Source organism: Aphis gossypii, chromosome X, assembly GCF_020184175.1.
Source record: "Aphis gossypii isolate Hap1 chromosome X, ASM2018417v2, whole genome shotgun sequence".
In the NCBI taxonomy this organism is placed as follows: domain Eukaryota; kingdom Metazoa; phylum Arthropoda; class Insecta; order Hemiptera; family Aphididae; genus Aphis; species Aphis gossypii.
Window position 1 is genome coordinate 10,497,393 of NC_065533.1, and position 26,358 is coordinate 10,523,750.

Here is a 26,358-nt window from a genome sequence, read left to right on the forward strand (position 1 = left end):
ACCACCGACCACCGTCGCCGCGCGAACAGTGTGCACGCGCGATGTATACCGTCCGATCGTGTTTCGCCGCCGTCGTCCCGTTGCTCGCCGCCGCCGCCGTCGGCTGGTCGCCGTCGGCCGCCGACGCCGCGGTCTGTTGCGACGGCGGCGCGGCGGCGTCCTGCCGGAACGGGAACCGGACGTTCCACGCGGTCGAGGCGATCGGCGTCGCGACGTGCGGCGACAACCGGACGGCCGTGCCGGTCCGGAAGTGCTGTCCGCCGGGCCGGCCGTACGACCCGGAAGCGCGGTTCTGCGGCGGGCCGGCGGACGGCGTCGAGTACCGGCAGCGGATGGCGCGACGGCTGCTCGACGGCTTCCGGTCGGCGATGGTGGTGGGCTACGATTACGAGCCGCCAAAGTGCGACGCGGCGCACGTGCTGGTCGACGTGTCCGCCGCCGAGGTGTCCGGGCTGATGGGCGGCGGCGCGGACCCGTCGGCCGTCGACTTGCCGTCGGGCTATTGCTTCGACGTGACGCCGTCCGATGAGCTGGTGGCCAGGACGTGCCGGCCGCGCGACCAGTACTGCCGGTACCGGGGCCGTTACGCGTGCGTCAACAGGTGTTGCAAGGGTGACCGGATGATCGTCGCCGAGTAAGTGCGCGCGGTACACGCGGTTACACCGAGTGTATCAGCTATTACGACGAGGCTGCAGTGGTCGGGAGATGGCGGGTCGAGTATAAGGTTAGGTTAGTCGGGTCGGGGAGATTAAGGATGCGAGGTAGGTATACTTGGCCCGAGTGGCAGATTTTGAAGGCGCGCGTGTATTTTAGTGGTTTCCTGACGTTTTTCAGAATTATTGTAACGATTAGAAAACGAGGCTTTCGAATTCTGTGTTTACAGCAGTGGATTTGAATCCATTAATTTTTAACAGTGGTAGTTCGTTTTTTTGAGACATGTAAGGTAATGTATTTCTATTAAACGGCAACAAAATAAGTACTATAAGATTTGCTGCCACCGTCGACAGTGCACGCGCTTAATGTACAAGCGTAACAGTTACTTATGTGTACCAAAAGAATGTACAATATAATAATCGGCCGCAGCTTTATACAATATGTGCAAGGTTTTAAAAAATTTTAGCTTGACGATATTTTTTTTTTATAGATAAATATTTTATATAGCTGTTCAGTTTGATCATAAAATTAATATTGGCTTAAATAAATAAATAATATTATGGCCACTGAAAATAACTTAAGTGACGGTCATTTAAATAAATAACGTCCGGTACGGAAATATTCGAGGGTAGGCATTATTACGTATTTGTAGACATGTTGTATTAGAAATCTGGAGGGACACTATTAATATACTATACTATACTACTAATACATAAAACATATTATTTAAACTTTTAAAATGGTTCAAATTTGAAACGAAATTCAAATTTTTTTCTTCCACCCATTCAAACAGCACACAAGACATGCCTTTTTCTAGTGTCTATCTTAGTCACGTTTATTTTATTTTCAATTCAGTTTTGATTTTTCGCCTATAACAATCTCGAAGAATCTGCAGTCAATGGCTTAATTATAATATTATAAGCTCCGTTTTGTAATTTTGTAGGCGTTTTATAGTTAGTACAATCCAATAGTAGGTTAATAAGGATAATAATAATAACGATTGAGAAGAAACCCTAAATTGTTGACTTATTTTATTTTGCATTTATCTATTTTTGCATATTATAATAATGTATACCTGCAATAGTACCATATGATTTGTACAGAATAGCTACCTATAGTTTTCAAAACGATACGTGTTTGGAATGCAGCGTAATAAAACCAAGATGCCCGTGAACTATTTTACCGGCACAAACAGTAATCATACTATAACCACTCTACTCCCAACAACTGACGATAGAAAATAATAAAACTGTCTGCATATTTTATAGACCAAAAATGTTAAAAACATACAAAACATAGTATGTTCTTGAATAAAGTTCATTAAAGCGCACTTTAACTAGTTAAACTGCTGAACATAATATTATATTATATGTATAATTATACATTTTTGTTGTTTAAGTCTTATGACTTTAAGCATAAAATATTATTAAATTTAATGTATTAAAGAAAGAATACTATAAAACAAAAATATTTTAATCTGTTTCGTTATAATATTATGTGTTAATGTTACAATATGAAATGTGTTATTTCGTAAAATATCTTGATACTTAATGTTTTAATAAAATAAAGACAATAAACCGTATAATTTATAATTCGATTAGGCATTAAATAATTTCCAAGCGATTGTTTTCACTACTGCCTATTGGTATAATATTATACTGTCCTGTTCATCGGAAGTATAGTTAAGATAAAATAAGATTTCGGTCAATTGTGAATTAGTTGGTGTCGTTTTCGTTATCGATATTAGGTTCGACTATTACATTTATTATTTTGCATAGATAATGAAACATAATAATATGATACAATTAAAATACAAAATATAAGAATGATGTATTACGTAATTCATAATGTTACCAAATTCGATCTTGTAATAATAAATAGTTGTTATTCCACTATTTCACATTTCAAGTTTAGGCAATTATTAAATTAATTAAATTTTTTAAATAAACAAACTATATCTTATAACAACGAATATTGTTATATTTTTATATTTTTTATATTGAAATTGTTAATTTTTTTATATACCTACCCATCTTTTTTGTGTAAATTTTCATTTTATCCTAAATTTTGTGAAAAATATTTTAAGTGTAAAATTTGTTATTATTCCTGAATGTAGTTTAATTTTAATATAAATACCTACTTTACCTAGAGCAATCCGTTAAATTATTAAATAACAGATTGCATACGTTTCCAAAACGGTAACACACGTGCATATTACACGTCAGTTATTATATGTATACAATTGCAGTGCGTTTCTTTAATATATTCAAATACTTAAATAAGGGAATTCTGGTCGGATATGAAGTAGCATTAAATTATCTCCTACAAGATACGCCCCTTTTTCTATTATTTTCCACAGTACGTCTTGATTATAATATGAATACACGGGATAAAAGGATGATTTGATAGTAACCAACTGCAAGTTTATCTAACATAATATTATATACATATTACATATACATTTTGATATGTATATTTTTAAAAAATGAACGAGTACCTATACTACCAGATCCCTCGAGGTTAGGTTAAACATATTAAAAATCATAGCATACTGTGTTTTATTATTGCACACTGATATATTATGTAAAATGAGATTATATTTTACATTGCATATGTAATGCGGTTTAGTGGTTTCTATGCAATAAAAAAAGTTTTTTCTACTGGTCATTTTTTGAGATATTTTTCGTTATAATAATATTTTTACTACAACTTAAATTTAAATTTATTATTCACTAAACTCATATTTACTTTTAAACAACGTTATTGCACAAACGTAATTATAATTAAAATAAAGATGGTTTAAACAAGTTAAAATGAAGACACAAAAATAAAATCAAAATAGAATATTTTGAATTATGGTGTGTATACTTATCATGTAGGTACTCGATTTAATTATTAAATATAAAACAAAACACGATCGACGGATTCGAAAGTGTTGGCGTATGATTCGTCTAATAAACATAATTCGTAAGTAGGTACCTATATAAATTGTAGATACATACTGAACATGTAACATTTTTATACACGTAAATGTCTAACGATACTATTATAAACATTGAACATGCAATATGTTTGAAAATATTTTATACAACATATGAAATTTTTGAAAATACAGTTGAATTGAATTATTATTATGATAATGTTTTGATTTTATTCGTATAACACAATAACACTAGGCATAGTTATAGTTTTGAATACAATATTATCCGATTGTGTTTGTAAAATTATTGAACCCATATCAAACCTATTTTCTTGATCATAATAATAGAGCTCGGACTACTTTTACTACCATTGTTTGTAGGTATGTATTCTATAAGATCTACGCATTATAAGTATTATTAATTGTAAAAGACAAAACTATAATGAAATTAATAAATAACTCTGCATTCGATATAAAACTTACTATTTTGAATTTTGTATAGGCATCCTAGGATTAGCCAATGTGAATAAGAAAAAGTCTAAAATCCTCAGGGATTAATTGTTCAAGAGAATTTAGTAAAAGTGTTTTTTTTTTATTAATTTTACCGTTAGTTGGTAAACTTCATATTCTAGTCTATGTATTGTATATATACAGTGTCTACCAATTGTATTATGTACAGAACTATAAATTATCGGTAAACATTTACATTTACTCCCAAGTTTCGATGTAATGAACACAAAAAGTAAAGAAAAATATCATCATGTTTCATAAACATGTGATACAAGTATAATTGTTTGTTCTATGTAAGTGCCTACCTAAATATATTAGTTTTACCGAGTAAATGTATAAATACCGTAAAGAACAAAACCACACGAGTACATTTCATAGTTAAGTAACGTAATGTTATGGATTTTTCAGGATTTCATTATTTTGAGTTCATGTTAAATTTTTGTTCAATTTCAAAATAAAATATTAATATTTTCAAATCTGTACAAACCTATACTTTATTTTATTTTGTTAAATCACGATGCTTTCTTAAATGTAATTCAAAATATTTACAATTTAGTTTCCCATCAAATATCAATAAGTACCTACAATTTAAATTAGATATTATTGTCATTTTAATTAATTTATTAGTTTATTACATATAAATATATAATGGATATTAATAATTTTATAATTGCTAAATTTATTTCAATATTTATAAAATATTAAAAATATAATATTGGAAATCAAGCAATAATTAATTTTTATTTTTATCCAAAAGCAAATCTCGCACCACGCTTGGATACGATTTTGTCATTACTTCTCGTTCTCTTATTTATTTTATTTTTATTAAAAGATACATCTAATCTTATATTAGTTAATAGGTTATTCCCTCAGCAAAAACTTCATAAAATAATTTCCAAAATACTTGTAACCTAATTTTGGATTTTGTGAAACTATGAATATATTGATTTTTCAATAATGTGTAATTTTTTTACTGTGTGTGTGTGTGTGTATCTACACGTTTTAAAAATGCTGCATCTTGAAACATGGTAGTAAATTGTACTTAATTGGCACTCTAAGAAGGTTGAAAATGAAAAATATAAATTTTTTTAGAAAACTAAATTTTAAATTTAAAATTTTTTTTTTCCGTTTGGAATCGACGACGTCGCGGGAACTGCTTTCGCATTACTGTCGCGGCGCCGCCATAAGTTTTATTTTATTTTAATCATAACCTAACCTTCTATATTGTGCTTCACATAGAGAGAGAAAAATAAAACATGGTGCTTTGATGTCACGTTAAGAAGACGTTATACTTGAATAGCTGAATATGTTGTTTTTATCTTACAAACATACAAAATAGTATTTGTGTTAAATAAAACCGATTTTATGTTATGCCTTTAACCTAAACCTTTTGTGCTGTTAACTTTAATATTAAAATAAATCTACGTATTATTAAACTTTGAGGTAAAAAGATGTTCTATCATTAATCATTGTTTTTTAAACGAGTTATGATGAGTACCAACTTCAACAACTAAAATATAAATATAATCATAATTTATAAGTCATAACTTATTTAAAAATTTAAAAATTGCAAAAAATCGATATTTATATTATTGTATAATTATTAATTCGATAATAATATTAGGTATCCATTTTCATTTTCCTTTTCATTTTAGATAGCGCTATAGTTCCTATTACCGTTTCTTATTAGGAGTTGTAAATAATATTTTTTTTGATGGGTGTGTGAATATTGTAGGATAGACAATAATGTCAATAATATGTAAAAAATAAAAAAATGTTCATTATAAACTAAAAGGAGGCTTCAAACACATTCGTTAAGCCTTTTCCTCCAGAAGAAATTTAAATTGCGTCTATCGTGTTATGATGTATAGTGTATAATATATCATATATGTTACGGTATAAGTACGTATATCGGTAAAAGCTATAGGATACACAAAATAGTTTGATTTTACCATAACATAATATATATTATATATAATATGCTACAGTTAAAGTGTTGAATCGAATAGTTTATGATGAAATACCTAGGTAATTTGTGAAATAAATAAAAACGTGTAGGTAATTATATTTATATTTTAACTAGTTATTTTATACATTATCTTTCATCACTTCGTAAATCATATAGAATATCAAAATTCATAACCGTTCACTAATATAACGTTGGGTTACCCGTACGATGTCTTGTCTTTAGTCTTGGTCCGGTATATTCGTATCAAATATAAATTATCGCTCGACTGTCAATAGGAAACGTTCATGTACGTTTACAGTGTTATTATATAAGATTATCGTTTAGTAATAGTTTTACAGTCACAACAGTGTTACTGTGTTTGTGGGAAAAAAAAGATTTGAGCAACTCTAAATGCCACAATACAGCCTTGCGCGAATAAATAAATAATTAATTAAATTAAAAATAAATTAAATATTATAATATATTCAAACTAAAATTGTATGGATTAACCGGTTAAAGTATGATTTTCGTGTGTATTACTTCATACTTTAACCAACATTCGAAGGTAATTCATGAACTATGCCTATACTATTAGTTCATAAAATAACGGAATTTTACACTAACTGTAGCATATATGTATATATATATACATGTATGTTATGCTCGTTCATAATATAGAACCTCGATTATCCGAGTCTATGCGTGTTACACGAAATCTTTATTATTTGAACGTCAACACGCGTCAATCGATGATGTACCCGAACGGTCATAATAATATGTCGTATTGGCCGACGTACCGATTTTTTTCATTTTTGTTGCAATTTATTACTAGAGTACATTAAACACACAAAATATTGTGTACATAACGTATATTGTGATAATCGATATATACTACAAGTTTATCTAAACGATAAGTCCACGTGCGGCCAGCGTATCTATACACATGTACGTACTGTATTTGTACACATCGTATATTATAGCAGTTTTTATCAAATCATAAATAACGCGTAATAATAAAAAATAATATTATGAACGATCGCGTTATTTTTCGTTCTTCCTCGAGAGTTAGAGCGTTTTCAACCCGACTTTTCTGTTGTATTCGGTTTTCTACCGCAGTTAGGCACTCACGCATTTTCACAGATAATAATATAATCCAGTTAATAACGCAATGTGTCGTGATGATAATGCGTAAAACACGTACACGCGGGGCCGGCCCGATGCGATAGCGGCGAATTTCGACCGCAAAAAATCGACTTTTAATTATTTTTATTATTATTGTCGTCTAGTACTTATACATATATATAGAAATGTTAAAATATTGTTTAGAGCAGTGAAAAACCTAAGGCCGGCCCTGCGTATACGTTACGGAGTCATGATATATTAAATATCACGAGTCATAACCGCGGTAGATACTGTAAATATCGCGGTTATAACGCGCGACGTGTGTCGTTTTCCTCTCTCACGAACGGTGGACAAAACGCATTTACGCGCAGATCGAGTATAGAACTCGCTCGATTTCGGTTCTAGAGTTTAGTATATGTATACCTATAAAATAAAGTCGAACCGTGGCATATTTCTGCAATGGCAATAAGCTGCGTTTTACACTTTACTCCCGACATATTATAACGTTCGTTATATCGTTTAGAAACGGCGAAAACGTCGACATTTGTAAACGACCTTAAACTTTTCAAAATCGAATTTTTTGCAGCAATTCACAATTATTGTTCTATTTTATATAATAAAAATGGGTGTGTTACCAGTACGCGCAGTGAAACTTATTTTGAACGGTACACCACGTAAGTGAGTATGAAAAAGAAAAAAAGGCACGGATAGACTGAGGTAATGAGGATAATAAAGAAAAAAAGAAAATGTAAATTAGATTTTTTTTCTAATGAATGATTATTATCATTTTGCTCAATCGGTATAGTAGTCGGATTCAATTGCAAACTGAATTTGTCTCGCAATAAAGTTATGAGAGGTGCTGAATCAGAATACTATAGTTCTGCAAAATCTATAGTCTTATAATCTTCAGTTGACACACATAAATCAATGAAAACGGACTCAACACTAGATCTGAGATCAATTATGAAAATTGCAAATAAATAATAATAATAATAATAATTTTACTATAGTAACACGATACGTCATGCACGTGTTCACGTTCGTACGGCCGCCCGTTCGATTTTTTTTCCTCACTACCCTGCGTAAACAGTGGCGTATTTAAGGTTTTACCGCCTATAGGCACTTCCCAATTCGCCGCTTCCCCCCCCCCATCCTTTCTAAAAAATACTTATAAAACATATTTAAATACACAATTTGTTATATTATAATTTTATAACCTAACCTAATAAAAGAAACATTTCTAATGAACATTAAATTAGTTACACGTAATATCTTTTTTTGCAATTTACAAATTAATTATATTTAAAACTTTAAATTTTTTTTTCAACCTAACCAGCTAACTTACTGGTTTGTACTGTGTTTCGTATGTGTATAATATAGTAGGTTCATGTAGATAGCTACTTAATTTTGAGTAAACGAAAAATTAGTTAAATTTGATTTCATCAAATGAAAAATACTTTTTGTAATTTTGTAAAAAAAAATCGTTAAAATTTGCCGCCTTCCAATGTCGCCGCTCTAGGCCCGGGCCTATAGGACCTGTGCCTAAATACGCCACTGTGCGTAAAGAAGTTTAACTTCAATAAGTATACCTCTATTATATTTTACGTCTTATATAGTTATTCGTACGAATATCGTGCGCATTGATTATAACGTACGTCGTGTCTTGCACTGTGTTTTAGCGGCGGGTGCACGAAGAGCGAGACGCCGTTCGAGTTGTCCGCCTACGAGACGGACGCGGACGGCCGGCCGGCCGGTCGGTCGAACGTCACGGTGCTGCCGTACTACGCGCGGCTCGCGTGCGCCAACCGGGACATGGTGGACGGCGGGTTCGCGTTGACGGTGGACGGCCGCGTCTACCGGCGCGCCGACGGCCGCGGCGCCCTCTTGCCGGCCACCGAATACTGCGTGGAGCAGTACGCCACAGCGGCCGCGGCCGTCGCCGTCACCGTGGAGGCGTTCGTGTGCGTGCCGGACGTCGGGCCGGCCACCGCGGCCGTGGACACGCGCGGCAGCTGGAAGTACTTCGTCGTCCTGGCCGGTTTCGTGCCGTCGGTCGTGTGCCTGGCCGTCACGCTGCTCGTGTACGCCACGCTGTCCGGTCTGCGCAACGTGCACGGCTACTACGTCATGTGTTACGTCGCCTGCCTGCTAGTGGCGTTCGTCTGCCTGCTGACCGTCCAGTGGAAGCAGGACGCCATCGACGGCCATCCGTGCGTGTTGTTCGGTACGTAAAATCGTCGTTGTTTTAATAACTGCAATAATTTATTATAATTATTATAATAATTAGACCATAATATGTATTACAATATTATAATATAGGGTCGAAGACTTTTGGTTTTTTCATATTTTTTTTTCCAGAAAGATCGTAGAGAAATTCTAGTGATCGACAAACGTGCAGGCGCTCGAATTTAAAATTTTATTTTGCATATATTAATGCGCATTTGGGTGTATAACAAAAATTAAGAACATGTATTTGGCGACTTTCGAAATAAGCTCTTTTCAACTAGCTTAGACGAAAAAGAACAAAATATTTGTAAATTTTCGATTTAAAAATATTATTTTTACTATCGGTTAGGTAATTTACTATCTGACCACGCCGGGAATACGCCGATGGGAAGTGAACTTTAGTTGTCCGTCATGTTTTGGCGCGTACTCGTTTTATCATTGCACGCGCTGTGTGAAATATTTTCATCACGTAATAGGTAATTCAAAACTTTTTTAGTAATTTTTTTTTTTTCGTTTTCAAATACGCCAAAGGAATAAACAATTATTGGATTTTCGTTTAAAAAGTGATGTGTCGGAATTTAGTGATTCTCTATATAAATATACGCATTATAATTAGGCAAAATGATAAAATAAAATATTATTTTTAGAGCATTTTTTAAGCGCATATTTCTTCATTTTCAAGTGCATGCATATTTTTAGATTTTTAAGTACTAGAACTTAGAAGTTCTCAACTCTAATTATATATAAACGTTATTTTATTTATCATACGATTTTGTGAATCATAACAATAATTAATATCCAACGGAAAAGCTGGCCCGGAAACGGTTTTAAAAAAAATTACCTGAAAATAAAAAAAAATACAAATTAGATATTAGTCAAATGAATACCTAAACGTAGGTACACAATATTATTATATTTAGACAGAAAAGTACGTATATCGTCTAAGGCTAAAAAGTCATCAGTATCATCAGCTGTCGTAATAATAATTATTACGCCCCGCCACTGTCACCGGTGTCCCCGTCCTGTTGAGCTATTATAATATTATACATTATATTATACCTGTCGACACTCGCGTGCGAATGTGTATTATGATACGCTAGAACAGCTCAATGGGGGTGGAAGCACTCCGTTTATTAGGGTTATTGGATGGGCAATTATTTTAATGTTTACGTGAGAGTGACACGTCAAAATATTCCGGTCATAGTATCTCCAACAAAATATAGTACCGCGATAAGATGTCACAAAAATATAATCTAGCATTTTTTTACAAACTAAATTATATTTTTAATTAATTTTACCATATAGTTGTGCTTATAACAATAAACTTCCATGAAAATAACTTCCATCGAATACCACCTACAAATACACTTATATCGTAAATAACTATTAGCTAATTAGTTTTAAATTAACCAAAAACAACTATTGTTCATAAATGAATATTATAAGAAATAATTTAAATAACAAGCATAAATAAATAATTTAATATATTAAAATTTATGAAAACAATCTATTCTCCTTTTCAAAAATGCGTATTGTAAAAAAAAATGTGCTAATAAGTAATAAAATAGGTACATTTTTAAATTTATTACTTAAAAATTTACAAAAAAAAAATAAAATATAAACCTATTATAAGTATAATGCCAAATTATGCGCAATTCATTAAATTTATTAAATATAATTTATTAGTTAATAGATCTGCCATAACCTCTTACAAGTTTAATCACTCGTCTAGTCATCTAAATATATTAACGATTTATTTTTGAGTTGCTTCAACTATTTAAGTTCAATTTTTTGTTTCCTGCAGTGATTGTTAGAACAAATTCTAACATTTTTGAAAGTTTCAAAAAAAAAAAAAAGTAAAAACAGTTATTTCTTGATTCATAACACGAATAACAAAAAACATACAATCACCTTAGAATTTAGGTGAAGTGCGATTATTGTACTCATAATCACAACTTAAATAATTAGTTAAATTGCTTTAAATAAATATTTACGTAAAATATTTTGAATTAGGATTGGTTTGTTGGAGATATTATGACCAAAATATTTTGTTATGGAATCGTACACGTATGTACCTAAATGATGTGTTATGACTTATGAGGTTATGCCACCACCACCAATAGGATTTATTCGAATAAATCATTTTACAGAATTGAAAATCGAAATCTTATTTAACTCTATCACGCGGATAAATATCGTTAATAAAACACGCTACTTATTCTATCACTCATAATCTATAAAAACTAGATTTTTAGAAATTGTATTTTATTGAGTTACTCTGTATACTGAAACAAATGATTTATTGGTCAAACTAATTATGTGCTAGATACCATAACACTATATTATGAATTTTTGAACAATTATTTTGAGGATTGATCAATTGAATTGTAAAATATTTTATTATTATATTCAACGTTTTCATAAATTCACAAAACACAAATTTTCTTGAATTGGTTTGTCCTAACTATTTATTCATTTTAAAATAAAGCTGTATTTATTTTATTCTATGTGGATTAAATTCCTAATCTAAACGTCCCATGACACCTAAAACTACCTACTATAATATGTACAATATCTTTGTATGTCACAATAATACACTATCACATTATTGCTAATAAGTAATAGTATTATTGCGTTGTTAAAATTTAATTTAAACTTTAGTTATATTAAATAATGATTAATTAGCCATTTCTCTCTTAATCGCCGTCATTATTATTACTAAAAATTATACGGTATCATGGCAAAATAAAGAATGTTGTAATTATTTTTCATACTTAAGCTTTTTATGCTAGATTTTTGAATAGAAAATCCCATACCTTATGATAATCTTAAATCAAAAGTATATTCTTTAAATATTATTTATCGACCAGCCGTCTCATGATATAATAATTAGAGTTTCTTAGCAGTCAACTTAAAAAGTTTTCAATTAAAAGTAGATTCATAGAAATTAAAATTTAGAAAGAACACTTTTAGTTCTGCAAACCATAAAAAATATAAAAATTGTTTAAGTTATTAAATTTATTATACCTAATTAAAACAATTAATAAATCATAAAGTTAAAAGTTGTGAACAATAATCAGCTCTCGTGGTAAATTATTTTTTAAATATAATCATTCTAACGCCTTTTTAATTGAGGGAATTATATAATGTATAAAAAACAATCGAAAAATATGCCATATTTCTAATAATTGTAATCGTAATAGGTATACATATGTGTATACCAATGGTAATTTATACAAACAAACAAATTAATATTAAATTGTCGAGAGTCAAAATAAAATTCATCGAACAATTTTTTAGCAGCATAATTTAAAAGGTAAGTAAAAAGTAGCTAAAAAACTTAATGCGTCTCATAGAATTTATTGATACAACTTTTATTAAAATCGGCCAAATAATTTCCGAGATTAGCCATGAGTAATTTGGGTTTATTATAATAACGCGTTTTTGATTGTATGAAATTACAACAACCATGCATTTTCTGGTAAGGATGATGCGTACCTCCCAATAGATTATGTCATAGGTATCTGTGGCGACGTGAACAATACACAACGAGCCGCCCAAATTATTTACGATGTCGACAGCGTACAATAGGAAAAACCCATGTTCTAGAATATTCCACGATGGTCTCGCTAGAGTATACTCGGGGATGTTCTAGAACAAAGCGGAGCCTATAAATACCAGCTGATCAGATGCTCAATTTTCATTCCGTCAGTGACTACGTATCGCGACTTACCGTGTTGTTCAGTTCGCAGTAATATTGTACGCGTAATTGGTATTTGTTTGTTATATTTCATTCTTGTACATACATATCACAGTAATATAGTGCTTAATATTTTATAAATTGTGAGTGATTATTTATTACCATAAACCACAAATTGGTGACCTCGACGTGATGGAAAACAATGAATCGTCAGTAGCAAGAGTCGCGGTGAAAATTCCCGAGTTCATTTCTTCGGATCCCGAACTTTGGTTCGCCATGGTCGAGGGAAGTTTTGCCAGCGCAGGTATCAAGATCGACAGTACGAAATTTGGGTATGTTGTCGGCGCATTACCACCCAAATATGCGGTTGAAGTGAAAGATATCATAATGGCACCACCATCGGAAAACAGGTACGTAAAAATTAAACAAGAATTGGTCAAACGTCTCAGCGCATCCCAAGAAGAAAAAACTCGCCAACTATTGGAACGGGTCGAAATGGGTGATAGAAAACCATCGCAATTTTTACGCCATCTTCAAAGCCTAGCTGACACCTCCATTCCTGAAACACTGTTAAAAACGCTGTGGATGGGCCGACTACCGAAAAGTATTCAGGTAGCGCTTGCGATCGTCAAGGACTGCAAACTCGAGGACCTTGCAACACACGCAGATAATATTGCAGACGCGTCTGGTCCTATGCTACCTCAGATCGCGGAATCAACTGTGAGTAATACTCTGGAAGCTACGTTAAATCTTAAGCTTTCACAGCTAGCGCTAGGGATTAATCAGGAAATCACGGCGCTGAGAAAAGAAATCGCTGAGATCAACACCCGTCCTGCACGTGGGCGAAGCCCCGATCCTAGTGCCCATCGTTCAAGATCTCGATCACGAAGTCGTAATTCACACGGTGTCAATGGAATCTGTTGGTATCACTGGCGTTTTGGATCCAACTCCCAGAAATGTGTAAAGCCATGTACATATAAGTCGGAAAACTAGAAAGGCAATCACTGATGGCGGCCAGTGAGCCAATGCCATTTCCACGCCGCCTATTTCTAACCGATCGTGTCTCACGAATACAATTTCTTATTGACACTGGAGCCGATTTATGTGTATACCCACGCAGTGTGGTTCAAGGTCAACGAGATAAATCGGACTACTCCCTATCAGCAGCCAACGGGACGACCATTGCTACGTACGGAACTATTACACTTGCTCTTGATTTCGGACTTCGTCGAGTTTTCACTTGGAGATTTGTGGTCGCGGATGTATCCAAGCCTATCATTGGTGTGGATTTTTTAAACCATTATAATCTTTTGGTAGATATACGTAATCAACGTCTCTTGGACGGTCTCACGCAACTCACTGTACAGGGTCAAGCTGCGAAATGCGACATACAATCCATCAAAACAGTTGTCGGAACGACAAGGTACCATGACTTATTACAGGAGTATCCTGAGATAACCCGACCTGTTGGAGTAATCAAGGACATCAAACACAACACCAAACATTACATCCAGACGACACCAGGATCTCCCGTCGCGTGTAAACCAAGGCGTCTAGCCCCTGACAAACTCAAGGGAGCCAAAAAGGAGTTTGAGACTATGCTAAATTTGGGTATAGCTCGACCTTCTAAAAGCCCTTGGTCTTCACCACTCCACCTGGTTTCAAAGAACACTACGGACGCATGGCGACTCTGTGGAGATTATCGTGCACTTAATACTCGAACTATCCCAGACCGCTACCCAGTTCGTCACATCCAGGATTTCACACACTTCCTTCACGGAAAAAACATTTTCTCAACAATCGATCTGGTAAGAGCCTATAATCAAATTCCTGTAGCAGAGGAAGATATCAATAAAACGGCCATAATAACACCATTTGGACTTTTCGAGTTTCCTTTTATGTCTTTCGGACTCAGAAACGCAGCTCAGACGTTCCAACGTTTTATTGACGAAGTACTCCGTGGACTTGAGTTTTGTTTCAGTTATATCGATGATATACTGGTAGCTTCTACTTCTGAAGAAGAACATATCAAGCACTTACAGATCATTTTCAATCGGTTACGTGAATACTCTTAGTAATCAACCCTTCCAAGTGCATTTTCGGACAAAAAGAAGTCAAATTCCTAGGTTACCTTATTTCCACAGATGGCACACGTCCTTTACCTGACAGAATCGACGACATCTTGAAATACAAGAAACCGACATCAGCAAAAGGGTTACGACAGTTCCTGGGTATGATAAACTTCTATCGACGTTTTATACCCGGAGCTTCAGAAGCACAAGCACCATTGAACGTCTTACTGGTTCCCAATCTCAAAGGCAAAACTCCTATCAACTGGACACCTGAAGCTACTGCTGCTTTCGAAAATTGTAAAGAGAAACTTGCCTCAGCCACGTTACTTGCTCATCCTCGCGACAATGCACCATTGGCCATTGTAAGTGATGCTTCTGACACCGCAGTGGGCGCGACTCTCCAACAATTCGTCAACACGGGATGGCAGCCTCTCGCATTCTTTTCAAAAAAACTTTCAGTAACTGAATCTAAATACGGAGCCTACGATCGTGAACTCCTTGCTATCTATCTTGCTGTCAAACATTTTCGACACATGGTAGAAACTCGCAATTTTACCATTTTCACTGACCACAAACCCATCACTTTCGCCTTTCAGCAGAAACTTGAAAAGTGCTCACCACGCCAATTTCGTCACCTAGATTATATCTCACAGTTTACTACAGACATAAGATATGTGCCAGGTAAACAGAACATCGTGGCCGACGCTCTCTCTCGAGTGGAAGTTCTTTCGGATACACTGGATTATACTGCCCTGGCTAAATCTCAACAAGAAGACGACGAATTAAAAACGTATTTACGGAGTGACACTGGACTACAGCTTAAGCAAATTCAAATGCCCGGCATGGATGTTCCTGTGTTTTGCGACACCATGACACCAACCGCCCGACCTTTCATTACAAAATCTTTTCGACGTGCTGCTTTTAATACTGTCCATCGTCTTTCACATCCAGGCATAAAAGCCACTACCAAGTTGGTAACACAACGGTTTGTATGGCCTTCTATCAACAAGGACTGTAAACAATGGGCCCGAGCATGCATCGAGTGTCAACGAGCTAAAATAACACGTCATGTTTCAGCACCACTTGGTTCATTCCCTCAACCATCACAAAGATTCGAACATGTACATTTAGACCTCATCATTATGCCATATTCAGAAGGATTCCGCTACTGCCTTACGTGTATCGATAGATTTACTCGATGGCCGGAAGTGATACCTTTGGAGAACCAAGAAGCAGAGACTGTCGCCCGAGCATTTTATACACATTGGATTTCAAGATTTGGTACACCTCTTATTATAACGACTGATCAAGGGAGACAATTCGAATCAAACCTTTTCAAGTATCTAGGATATTTGACTGGTACAAATCACCTTAGGACTACGGCCTACCACCCTTCAGCAAACGGTATGGTAGAACGAAGCCATCGACAGCTTAAGGCCGCTATCAAATGTCACCAGAACAAACGGTGGACTGAAATACTCCCAACAGTCTTATTAGGCATACGAGCAGCTTGGCGCGAGGATCTGAAGTCCACATCCGCAGAACTTGTATTCGGAGAACCACTTCGTCTACCTGGTGAATTTCTCTCAACAAGATCAGATGACGCTAAGTTTGAGAACGCAGCAGAGTTCATCAAGGATCTTCGACACCAGATTCGCCAGATACAACCGGTAAATGGAACCTGCCACGGAGAAAAGAAAAATTTCATATTTAAGGACCTCGCCACCTCCAAACAAGTGTTTATTCGTCATGATGGACCGAAAAACTGTCTACAAATGCCGTACGACGGCCCATACCCAGTTGTAAGTCGCAATCGGAAAACCTTCTGCATTGACGTGAAAGGGAGAAAGATAACAGTGACTATTGATAGACTGAAACCAGCCTACATAATTGCTGATGACATACACGAGGAGGTTAGCTCCAGAAACATGAAACATGCCACACCCGAATCTATCGCAAATAAGGAACCAAAAACAGAAGAACCGACACCAGAAACAAAAGACAGGAAAACGCGTTCCGGTAGAAGAGTCCATTTCCCCGAACGTCTTCAAATAAGTTCCTGCTGACTCCATCACTGGTAGGGGGGTGATGTGGCGACGTGAACAATACACAACGAGCCGCCCAAATTATTTACGATGTCGACAGCGTACAATAGGAAAAACCCATGTTCTAGAATATTCCACGATGGTCTCGCTAGAGTATACTCGGGGATGTTCTAGAACAAAGCGGAGCCTATAAATACCAGCTGATCAGATGCTCAATTTTCATTCCGTCAGTGACTACGTATCGCGACTTACCGTGTTGTTCAGTTCGCAGTAATATTGTACGCGTAATTGGTATTTGTTTGTTATATTTCATTCTTGTACATACATATCACAGTAATATAGTGCTTAATATTTTATAAATTGTGAGTGATTATTTATTACCATAAACCACAATCAATGAAATTATTCTTATCTTTCTTAAATTTTCTTTACCCTTTTTTTCCTCTCTAACCGCTATGCGAATTCAATCTACCTCGATAAAGGTTGAAGATCCATGCAGGGTTAGGCTATATTGTAAGATTAGTTTAGACTTAATAATAAGTTAATATGAAATTCTAAAAACTAAACAATAATTAATTGAATTATTGCAATTAATATTTTTCTTACTGTCATTTATGTTTTGGCTTCCATACATTTATAATTAATTAATGTTGTTTGTTTATGTGTTTTTAATTAATTGAAAGTATAATTTTAGGTTATTTTACATTATTTGCATTTTTGACAACATTTTGCTGGTTAAATGTAATATGCTTCGATATTTACTGGATGTTAAGGTATGTAAATTAACTTTTTACATAATAAGATATAACAATGTCTAGCATGTATATTTATATGGTGTTCAAAATTATAAACTAGAAGCACCAAATTATATATATAAAAAAAGGCATAAATAATTTTGTCTAGACTTTAAAAAATGACATCCAAAAATTGTATAAAATTTTACAATTGTATTTTGATGATAATATTATCTTGTTAGTTGGGTACGTTGTGATACAGAATGATTTCACAAATTTTATAGAATCGTGTTGCAGGCGTATATTGTTGGAAAGAATGATGGCCGTGCTAGGAAGACGCAAGTTATTCATAAATTCATAATAAATTACACTGCGTAATATTCGCCATTGACGCCATTACGACATATTATCTCATGCTTATGCCGTATACCTAACAGTCATTACTTATTGCTGTTCGTTGTCGTCACTGGAAGCTTGTTATAAAATAAACTGTAGTTTATAATAAATTGTTGACATTGATTTCGATAGTTCAATACAAAACTGAACAAATATTGCTTTATATTCGTTTCATGTATAAGTTTTTTTCTTTATCCTTACGAGTATGAAGTGTAACATATTATACTATGTACCACTTTTCATTTGTGCGACACTTATAATATTATTATTTTGGTATTAAGTCTTTTCCCCAAAAATATAATATTTATTATATCTGATTATACTGATTTTATCTAACCTAAGTGTCGCCTGAGTGAGTTTCTCTATGCATGTGTAAATATGTATTAACTTTAATAGTCATCAAAATACAAAACATTGATTAGAGATTACCTATAAATAAAAAATATTTCATACTCCTATATAATAATATATAATATATTATATATTTACAATAATAATAATATATAATAATATATAGATATATAAAAGTACTTATCATGACTATAACAGTAAAAATGAAATATATTATATGTATATGTAAAATATTTTTGCTTCCCCTCCTACCTTAGAACTTGTTATTTATCGTGCTGTAATCAAATAAATGTATAATCGTCCATAATAATTAATAATCAAAAATATAAATTATAATTTTAAAGCCATGTGAGAAATTAATAAGTACCAGTAGGTAATTTAATAACAAAAAACGAGTCATAAATAATAATTTTTGTTTTATTTTTAATAATTGTTTTCGTTTTTAATTTTTCTTTTGTTAAATAAAGTTTTTAAAAACGTTTCCCATCCCTGATTTAAATTACATAATTAATTTTTTAGGATTTTTCAAACATCGATTTTCATGATATTGGGAGAATAAATCTATAGTGAATGACTTAATTAGAAATAACAAATTGTAAGATGAAATTGTTGATCGTTTCGTAAGAGTGCGAGACGATTACGATTTCTTTTTGAGAGTTTAGAAAGTTAACTTATCTATATTTATGTACCTATACTTGTAAGTTTTAACAAAATAAAATATATATACGAATACAAAAAAAAAGTAGATGTTTTAAAATAATATAGTTATAATATTTTTCTTCGAATCCTAACATTGCCCTCCCCCCTAAAAAAAATTCTGTCGGCGCCTATGAATTTATGCGTAACGACAAAAGTACAGCTCGTAGGTAGAAATCAAAGTTAAAATTTATTGTACCTAAATATATTAAAACGATAACAAATCAAAAAAAAATGTTATAAGTATGCAATAATATAAAAATAATAAAATAATAAAGTCAATATATTATTATTTTAAATCAACAAATAAACGAAATTTAAATTAATATTGAACAATTTTATTTTAATTTCAAGCTCTTGCTTATAGGTAGTATTATATACCTGTATTATACCAGTATATCATAAATTATAATATGATAGTGCTTCTAAAATCTAAAAGTACTAATAAGAATTCATAGAACTGCTCATAATGTTTTCAACTTATTTTTAATCTAGGTACAACAATTCAATAAACAAAAATTCATCTATATCAATACGTACCATTATATACCATATTTACTGTTGGGGATTATCAAGTATTTGTGTATCTACTGGTTATTTATTTCAACATTCACACCACGAATCGCTACGGAAATTCGCACCTGATATTGGAACTCGTAGTTGTTGGTTTTCTGGTAAGTTCGCATAATTATTTTAAAAACAATTTACTTTAACATTTTTTTTTTATTATTATTATTTAAATTTTCGACATTTTAATTAGATAATAGGTATGTACATTGTACACGTACATAATATTATTTAATAACAATATAATTTAATCATATTATAGGAATAATTCGAATAATATATATACGAGTATATATTTAAATAAAATCATAAAATATTCTTTCATTAGAAATGAATAAATAATAAATCAATATATGATTAATATTTGATACATAATATTCGACACACCTACACCTGTTGTTAACCATCATACCACACGAAATCTGGACAAAATCATAAGCAACTAATTGAGGTTTGCGATGACGAATTATCTAAAAATATTTGTAAAAGTTGTATCTATACGGTATTATTAAATAACATAAATAATTAAATGCAAATTTCGCATTTATTTATTACAACACGCAGGCCAATACTATATACATTTTTACCATTAAATACTGTTGGCTGACAAGGAAGTAATTGGACTGTGTCCAAAATATAATATCATAAAATATAAAAAAAAATATAAATAAATAATAAACTTTAAAAATATATAATAACAATGTGTTTTTAAGAATTTATTTAAGAAACATCTAAACGATGGTTTCTGTTTAAATAGTATACCAATACGTCATAATGCATGAATATTGTTCCAACAAAAATATTTAAACTTCATTTTGCTATTAAAGAAATCTATAGTATATATGTATTGACTATTGAACGTACAAAGTAATTAAAAAAAAATATTTTTATGAGCAAATAATAAGAATTTTGAAAATTTACCAATTATTACTTTACGAATTATTTATTATTTTATACAAATCAAGAAAAGTGTTTTGAATAAAATACTAATCTTTTAAAACTACTGTAGTTAGTTTGAACAGAAATTTTCATTCCAAATGAATACAAATGTGTTTCCCCCAAAAAATCGAAATTAAAAATAATATTTTGTTTTAAATAATTTTGTATGTGCATATACCTATCTAATCATTATATCAAACAACTTTCCAATTCCTAGGTCTGATACAGTCAAATATTTTTGGCTCAACTTTGACAAACGATTAACATGGAGCAGCCATTCGAATCAAAAGACTAGCTGGCTCTCAACGCCTGTATGCATATACTCAGTCCTCTTATATCCAACATAATAATACCAATCTAAAAGTCAAACTGCTAATTTACAAAACTCTCCTCAAACCTATATGAATTTATGGTATACAGCTCTAGGGATCTGCAAAAAATCTAACACAAATAAAATTTAAACGTACTAAAACTTGGCTCTTTGACGACTTTTCAATGCAACACTAATAACTTTATGTAACGATTTTTATCCGAAAATTATTAACGAAAAACAGCAATTTATTTTTTTACTCGCGCTTTCACAGGTGACTTTTATCTCATCAAAATCCTGTTGTCAGAAAGCTTTCAATTCTAACACTCCTAGGAAATCGTAAGTACAGGCTAAAAAAGGAAGTGATGTCACGTGACCTTCTGCAATCACCAACTTAAATATATAAAGACAATTTTTAACGACACATATTATTTGTATATATAAAAAAAAATTATACGTATAAAATATAATTATTCAAGCCAAGGTCATCAATGGATGGCTTTTTATTCAACATTTCATGTTCTATTATTACTCTTACCACATAAACTTATTAGTTATTGTGCATAAATCGTATAGATTGTTTATTTCTAATAAAAACCAAAAAAAAACGAGTAAATGGGTACCGCTCTGCTGTACATTAGATGCCGTATGGATCATTATTATACATATATTATAAAAGTGTTAAATTTGAATCCAATGATAGTCAGTATACAAATAACGATTCTGAACGAAAATGATTTGTCAGCCTAGGATATAATTTCCAGTGGTTGGTGAAAAAGGAGGTTTATGTTTTAACGGCCTGAATACACCAAAATTTAAGTCCTCTTATAACTATTGTAAGCTAAACTTATGAAAAATCTTGTATTAAATTTTCAACTCTTAGCTACTTATGCAATATTTTTTATGAATTATACCTACAAAATAATTTGCAAATATTCATGATTTTGACTTCAAATGCTAATAACAAAAAAAATTGTTGCCTATATATTCTTATACATTTTAAATCACTATAAGATTAACTTATGAGAAACTTTGTATTAAGTTTTTAAGCAATAGACTCGACCAAAAAAATTTTATCAACACTTCAAAAAAAAATTCGCATAAAAATCGAAAATCGGAAACCACCCTCAAAGTTTGAAATTGAAGCATTATTTCGACTAGTTATGCTGTACACAGACACACACACACAAAAAACACATACACCATTGTAAAATCAATACATTCATCACTCCGTTCAGAATCTAAAATATTTTGTATCAATTTTTAAGCTGTTCTATTCCCGTGAAAAGTACTTAATATACTACACCTCTATTTTAGTAGTTAAATGAGTTAACTATATATAACAGTAAATTAACTTGTAAACTTGAAATAAAAACAAAAGTTTAGTTAAATTTTTAAAAAATATATTTAAGATGAAACACGTCATATTTTATCAATGACAACATAACCTATAAACTATAATTAATGACTTATTTGAAATTTTTGACATCAATATAATAATTCTTGATAGCTATATGTAATATTTATATTTTGATTAGAAAATATTTATAATTAACCTATATTTTATTTTCTATTAACACTTTTCCATTATATTAATAACTTAATTTTATGGTTGTGGAAAATTTTTTTGTTGAATTCATTATAGATATTTATTATACCTAGCTATATAAATCATAATTACGTAAACAAATAAAGCATCTTTACTTAAATGCCATTTTACTTACGTCAGGACATTTAAGACAAAACCATAATATAATCCATTATAAAAGGTTTACATTTTTAGTCTGTCTATAATGCAATTATCCAACTGAAGTACTATACAATTAATAAACAAGTTAAGATATTAATAATTGGGTGGTGTAACAGGCAACAAAGCCTATCACTAGACTTAAAAATAATAATAATAAGCTATGGATGTTTGTATTAAGTTTATAATTTCGGCGCAGCTGGATGTCTATATTAAATAATATGTACCTATATTGTATTCTTATATAACTTACAAACATATAACTTTTAATAAATACTTCATTTTTTCATTTTTTTTTAGACAGCACTAATTACGGAGTTATAGTTTTCTTCATACTACCCGTATCTGTTATGTTGTCAGCCAATTTAATTTTGTTCGTGCTAACTGCTATTCACTGTTCAAGAATAAAATCTGAACTCAATAAATTCAAACGATCCGATTCAAAAACACAACGATTTCTTGTTGACAAAGAAAAGTAAGTAAATGAAATGTTAGATATACATTATACATTACATACATCAGGTAGGTATCTAAACCAGAGATGGCGAACCTATAAAGTATAAAAGCCATATAATGATTAAAATGTGATCATAAAGGTGACATGTCTGCCAAATTTTAATGTCTAGTTAAAAAATTTTTTTATTAATATTTTATCTATGTTTAATATTTTTTTATTAATGAAATTTTTTTTATTATATCTAATTTTAATGAAGTTACCATTTTTAAAAGTTCAAAATTCACTGTCTCCATACATAATATTTTGTATTTAAAAAAAAAAAAATGGTTCATTCCAAATAACTCAATACTCACGCGATTTAAAATACTCGTAGCCCGTAGGTAAAAATTTATTTTTCACAATAAACTATTTCAATTCAAAATAGATTACACGTGGTGGGATGAAGGCAATGCTACTTGCCTACTTATATTTTATTAAAATTTAAAATATTTAAAACTAACAAAATACACAATTGATATTAAAAATGGCAATAGATTTTTTTTAAATATCCATGCACAAAGAAAAAAAATTATATACAAGTAATAAACAATATTAGTAATATTATTGGCACTCGATATTCTTCAAAAACTTTAATTGATGAAAAATTATTTGCTATGTAAGTGACAGTTTTTCGGTATAAACGTCATGAGCCAAACCATGCAACTTGAGTATAGTTGACACTATAGTTCATCTGAAAATGTGTCTTTTATAAAAAAATAAACGACATTTGAATCATAAATATTTTAAATCTTGATGTAATTAAAAATTCAGCACATTTATCTGTGGTCACTTGTTAGAATGGTTCTTTAAAAAATGTAAATAGACATGTCTTCATAACAAAATTAAATTAAAATACTCATTAAAAAAGCTGTTATAAACCTTAAGTATAAAAAATTTATAATTTTATACATCACCATTATTATTAGAATTATACTAATATAAAATATAATTTAATATAATATATTTATATACATCAATCATATTAGAAATTATTTTATTAAATTAATAAAAAAAAAACATCTAAATGACTCATGTGTATCATACTCAATGATGTGTACAGAACTAGTTTTAGATTAGTTCTCAATGTTAGTTTATTATAAAACTAAAAAAAAATACTGTAGCTAAATAATTATTATAAAAATAAATATTTAGTATTTTTGAATTTGTATACTGAAATACCTACGTAAGATATAAAATAAAAACGTTAATTTTTTATTAGAAAACATTAAATATGTATAAATTATTTACTTTTTAAACAAAAATAAAAAAATATGCAAAATATACATTTTCAATTTTTAAAATCGTCATTGTAAAGGACCAATCTAACTTGGTCTACTATAAATCTAAAGCTTAATAAAAAAAAATGCAACTTTTACAACTTTTGAGCCTTAGGTACACATCAGATTTGTTATTTTTAATCTCAACTTAATTACTTATTCTTTGATGATCTCTTTAACTACAACTTAATTAATAATTCTTTGGATTTATCATTATTCATTAATATAAGCTTAATTACTTTTCTAAGTCCTCATATAACTATGTTATTTATTAATTAATTAATTTTTCTTAAAATTATTAGTTTTAGTCTCCTGCACTGTTTAATATAAATCTTTCAAACAATTTTTACATAATAAGTCAAATAGCGCTTAAGAACTTTTCATTTGACTTAGAATAACTTTTATTTTATTGTTTTTTAACAGATTTGTAATGAGCGTTAAACTATTTCTGGTTATGGGAATTCCGTGGACATTCGAGATACTATCTAAAATCTTACAAAATGATTGGTTCATATGGCACATTTTAGATGAAATTAACGCACTACAGGGCGTGATGATATTTATTATATTTGTGGCCAAACGCAAAGTAATTACAAGCTTACGGAAAAAGTTTAGAGGTTCTATGGATCACAGTGAGTCGACAAAAATGAATACTATCTCTGGGTCGTCACAAAGCGGCAGTGCTCATAAAAGTTATAACGATTTCTAAATGCAATATGTATAATACACATATTCATATTATGAAATATTAACTGTTAACACTTTAAGCCTTCAAGCAAAGAAAAATGATTATTTTCATTTTGTATTATCATTATAAAAATAAAATAATAATTAATATTCATAAAATTCGATTTATCAGATTTTTTACTTAAATAATTTACTTACAGTCTAAATAAGTAGGTACATAATTATTATATGTATATTTAAAAAAAATCTTACCTAATAAAATAAAAAAAAAAATGTTAATTTTTTTAATTAATAGTTTTCTTGATTCTAAATGTTCACTTTTATTCACTTCTAATATACTATGAAAAATAATTTTTTAAAGAAATTAAGTATCAAGTTTTGTGCTACCTACAATTTCATAGATGCAATTACACAAATTCATACCATTATTCATTCATTAATCATGTATATTTGCTATTATCATGCATAAATTATGAGATGCTGAGATGCTTACTTTTTATTATTTTTAATAACTATTTTTTTTTTTAATTTATTGTAATTTTTACACAAATACATTTTAAGTATAATAATGTTGCTATTTGTTACGTTTATTATTTGTATCTGTAGTAAAAATAATATTGTGAATATTAAATGGTGTTATTAATAATTATTCAACTGCAAACTAAACCGTCATTTTAAGATTTATGAAATAATACTAATGAAAAAATAATAATTAACCATATCCTTTAAAAAAATTAATTTTAAACATAATAATACAATGTCATACGAAAAATATATTTATAGAATATGTGTTTACTTTAAATTTTAAATGTTGTGACATTTATAGAGCATAATTTGTTACAACAGAATGTATAATTTACATATTTATTATTAGGTATACATTCTACATTTTTCTATGATAATAAATTGTTTTACAAAAAATGTATAAATATTTAGTTAATTAAAATTAGGAGTGAATTCA

At 31.1% G+C, this 26,358-nt stretch overlaps 1 protein-coding gene and 1 long non-coding RNA gene across 2 annotated transcripts in view; one reads left to right on the top strand and one right to left on the bottom strand.

Annotated features, from left to right (window-relative positions):
* Positions 1-26,063, top strand: LOC126551557 (G-protein coupled receptor Mth-like). Its single transcript, XM_050205270.1, has 6 exons — positions 1-634; positions 8,834-9,378; positions 17,892-17,970; positions 19,870-20,048; positions 23,238-23,412; positions 25,134-26,063. Exons 1-6 carry the CDS (start codon positions 42-44, stop codon positions 25,417-25,419), a joined length of 1,857 nt encoding a protein of 618 aa, XP_050061227.1. The 5' UTR covers positions 1-41; the 3' UTR covers positions 25,420-26,063.
* Positions 9,389-26,358, bottom strand: part of LOC126551559 (uncharacterized) — a 21,695-nt gene continuing 4,725 nt past the window's right edge. The window contains exon 3 of the long non-coding RNA XR_007605487.1: positions 9,389-10,221. This is a non-coding gene — a long non-coding RNA (uncharacterized LOC126551559). The remainder of the gene's footprint in view (positions 10,222-26,358) is intronic.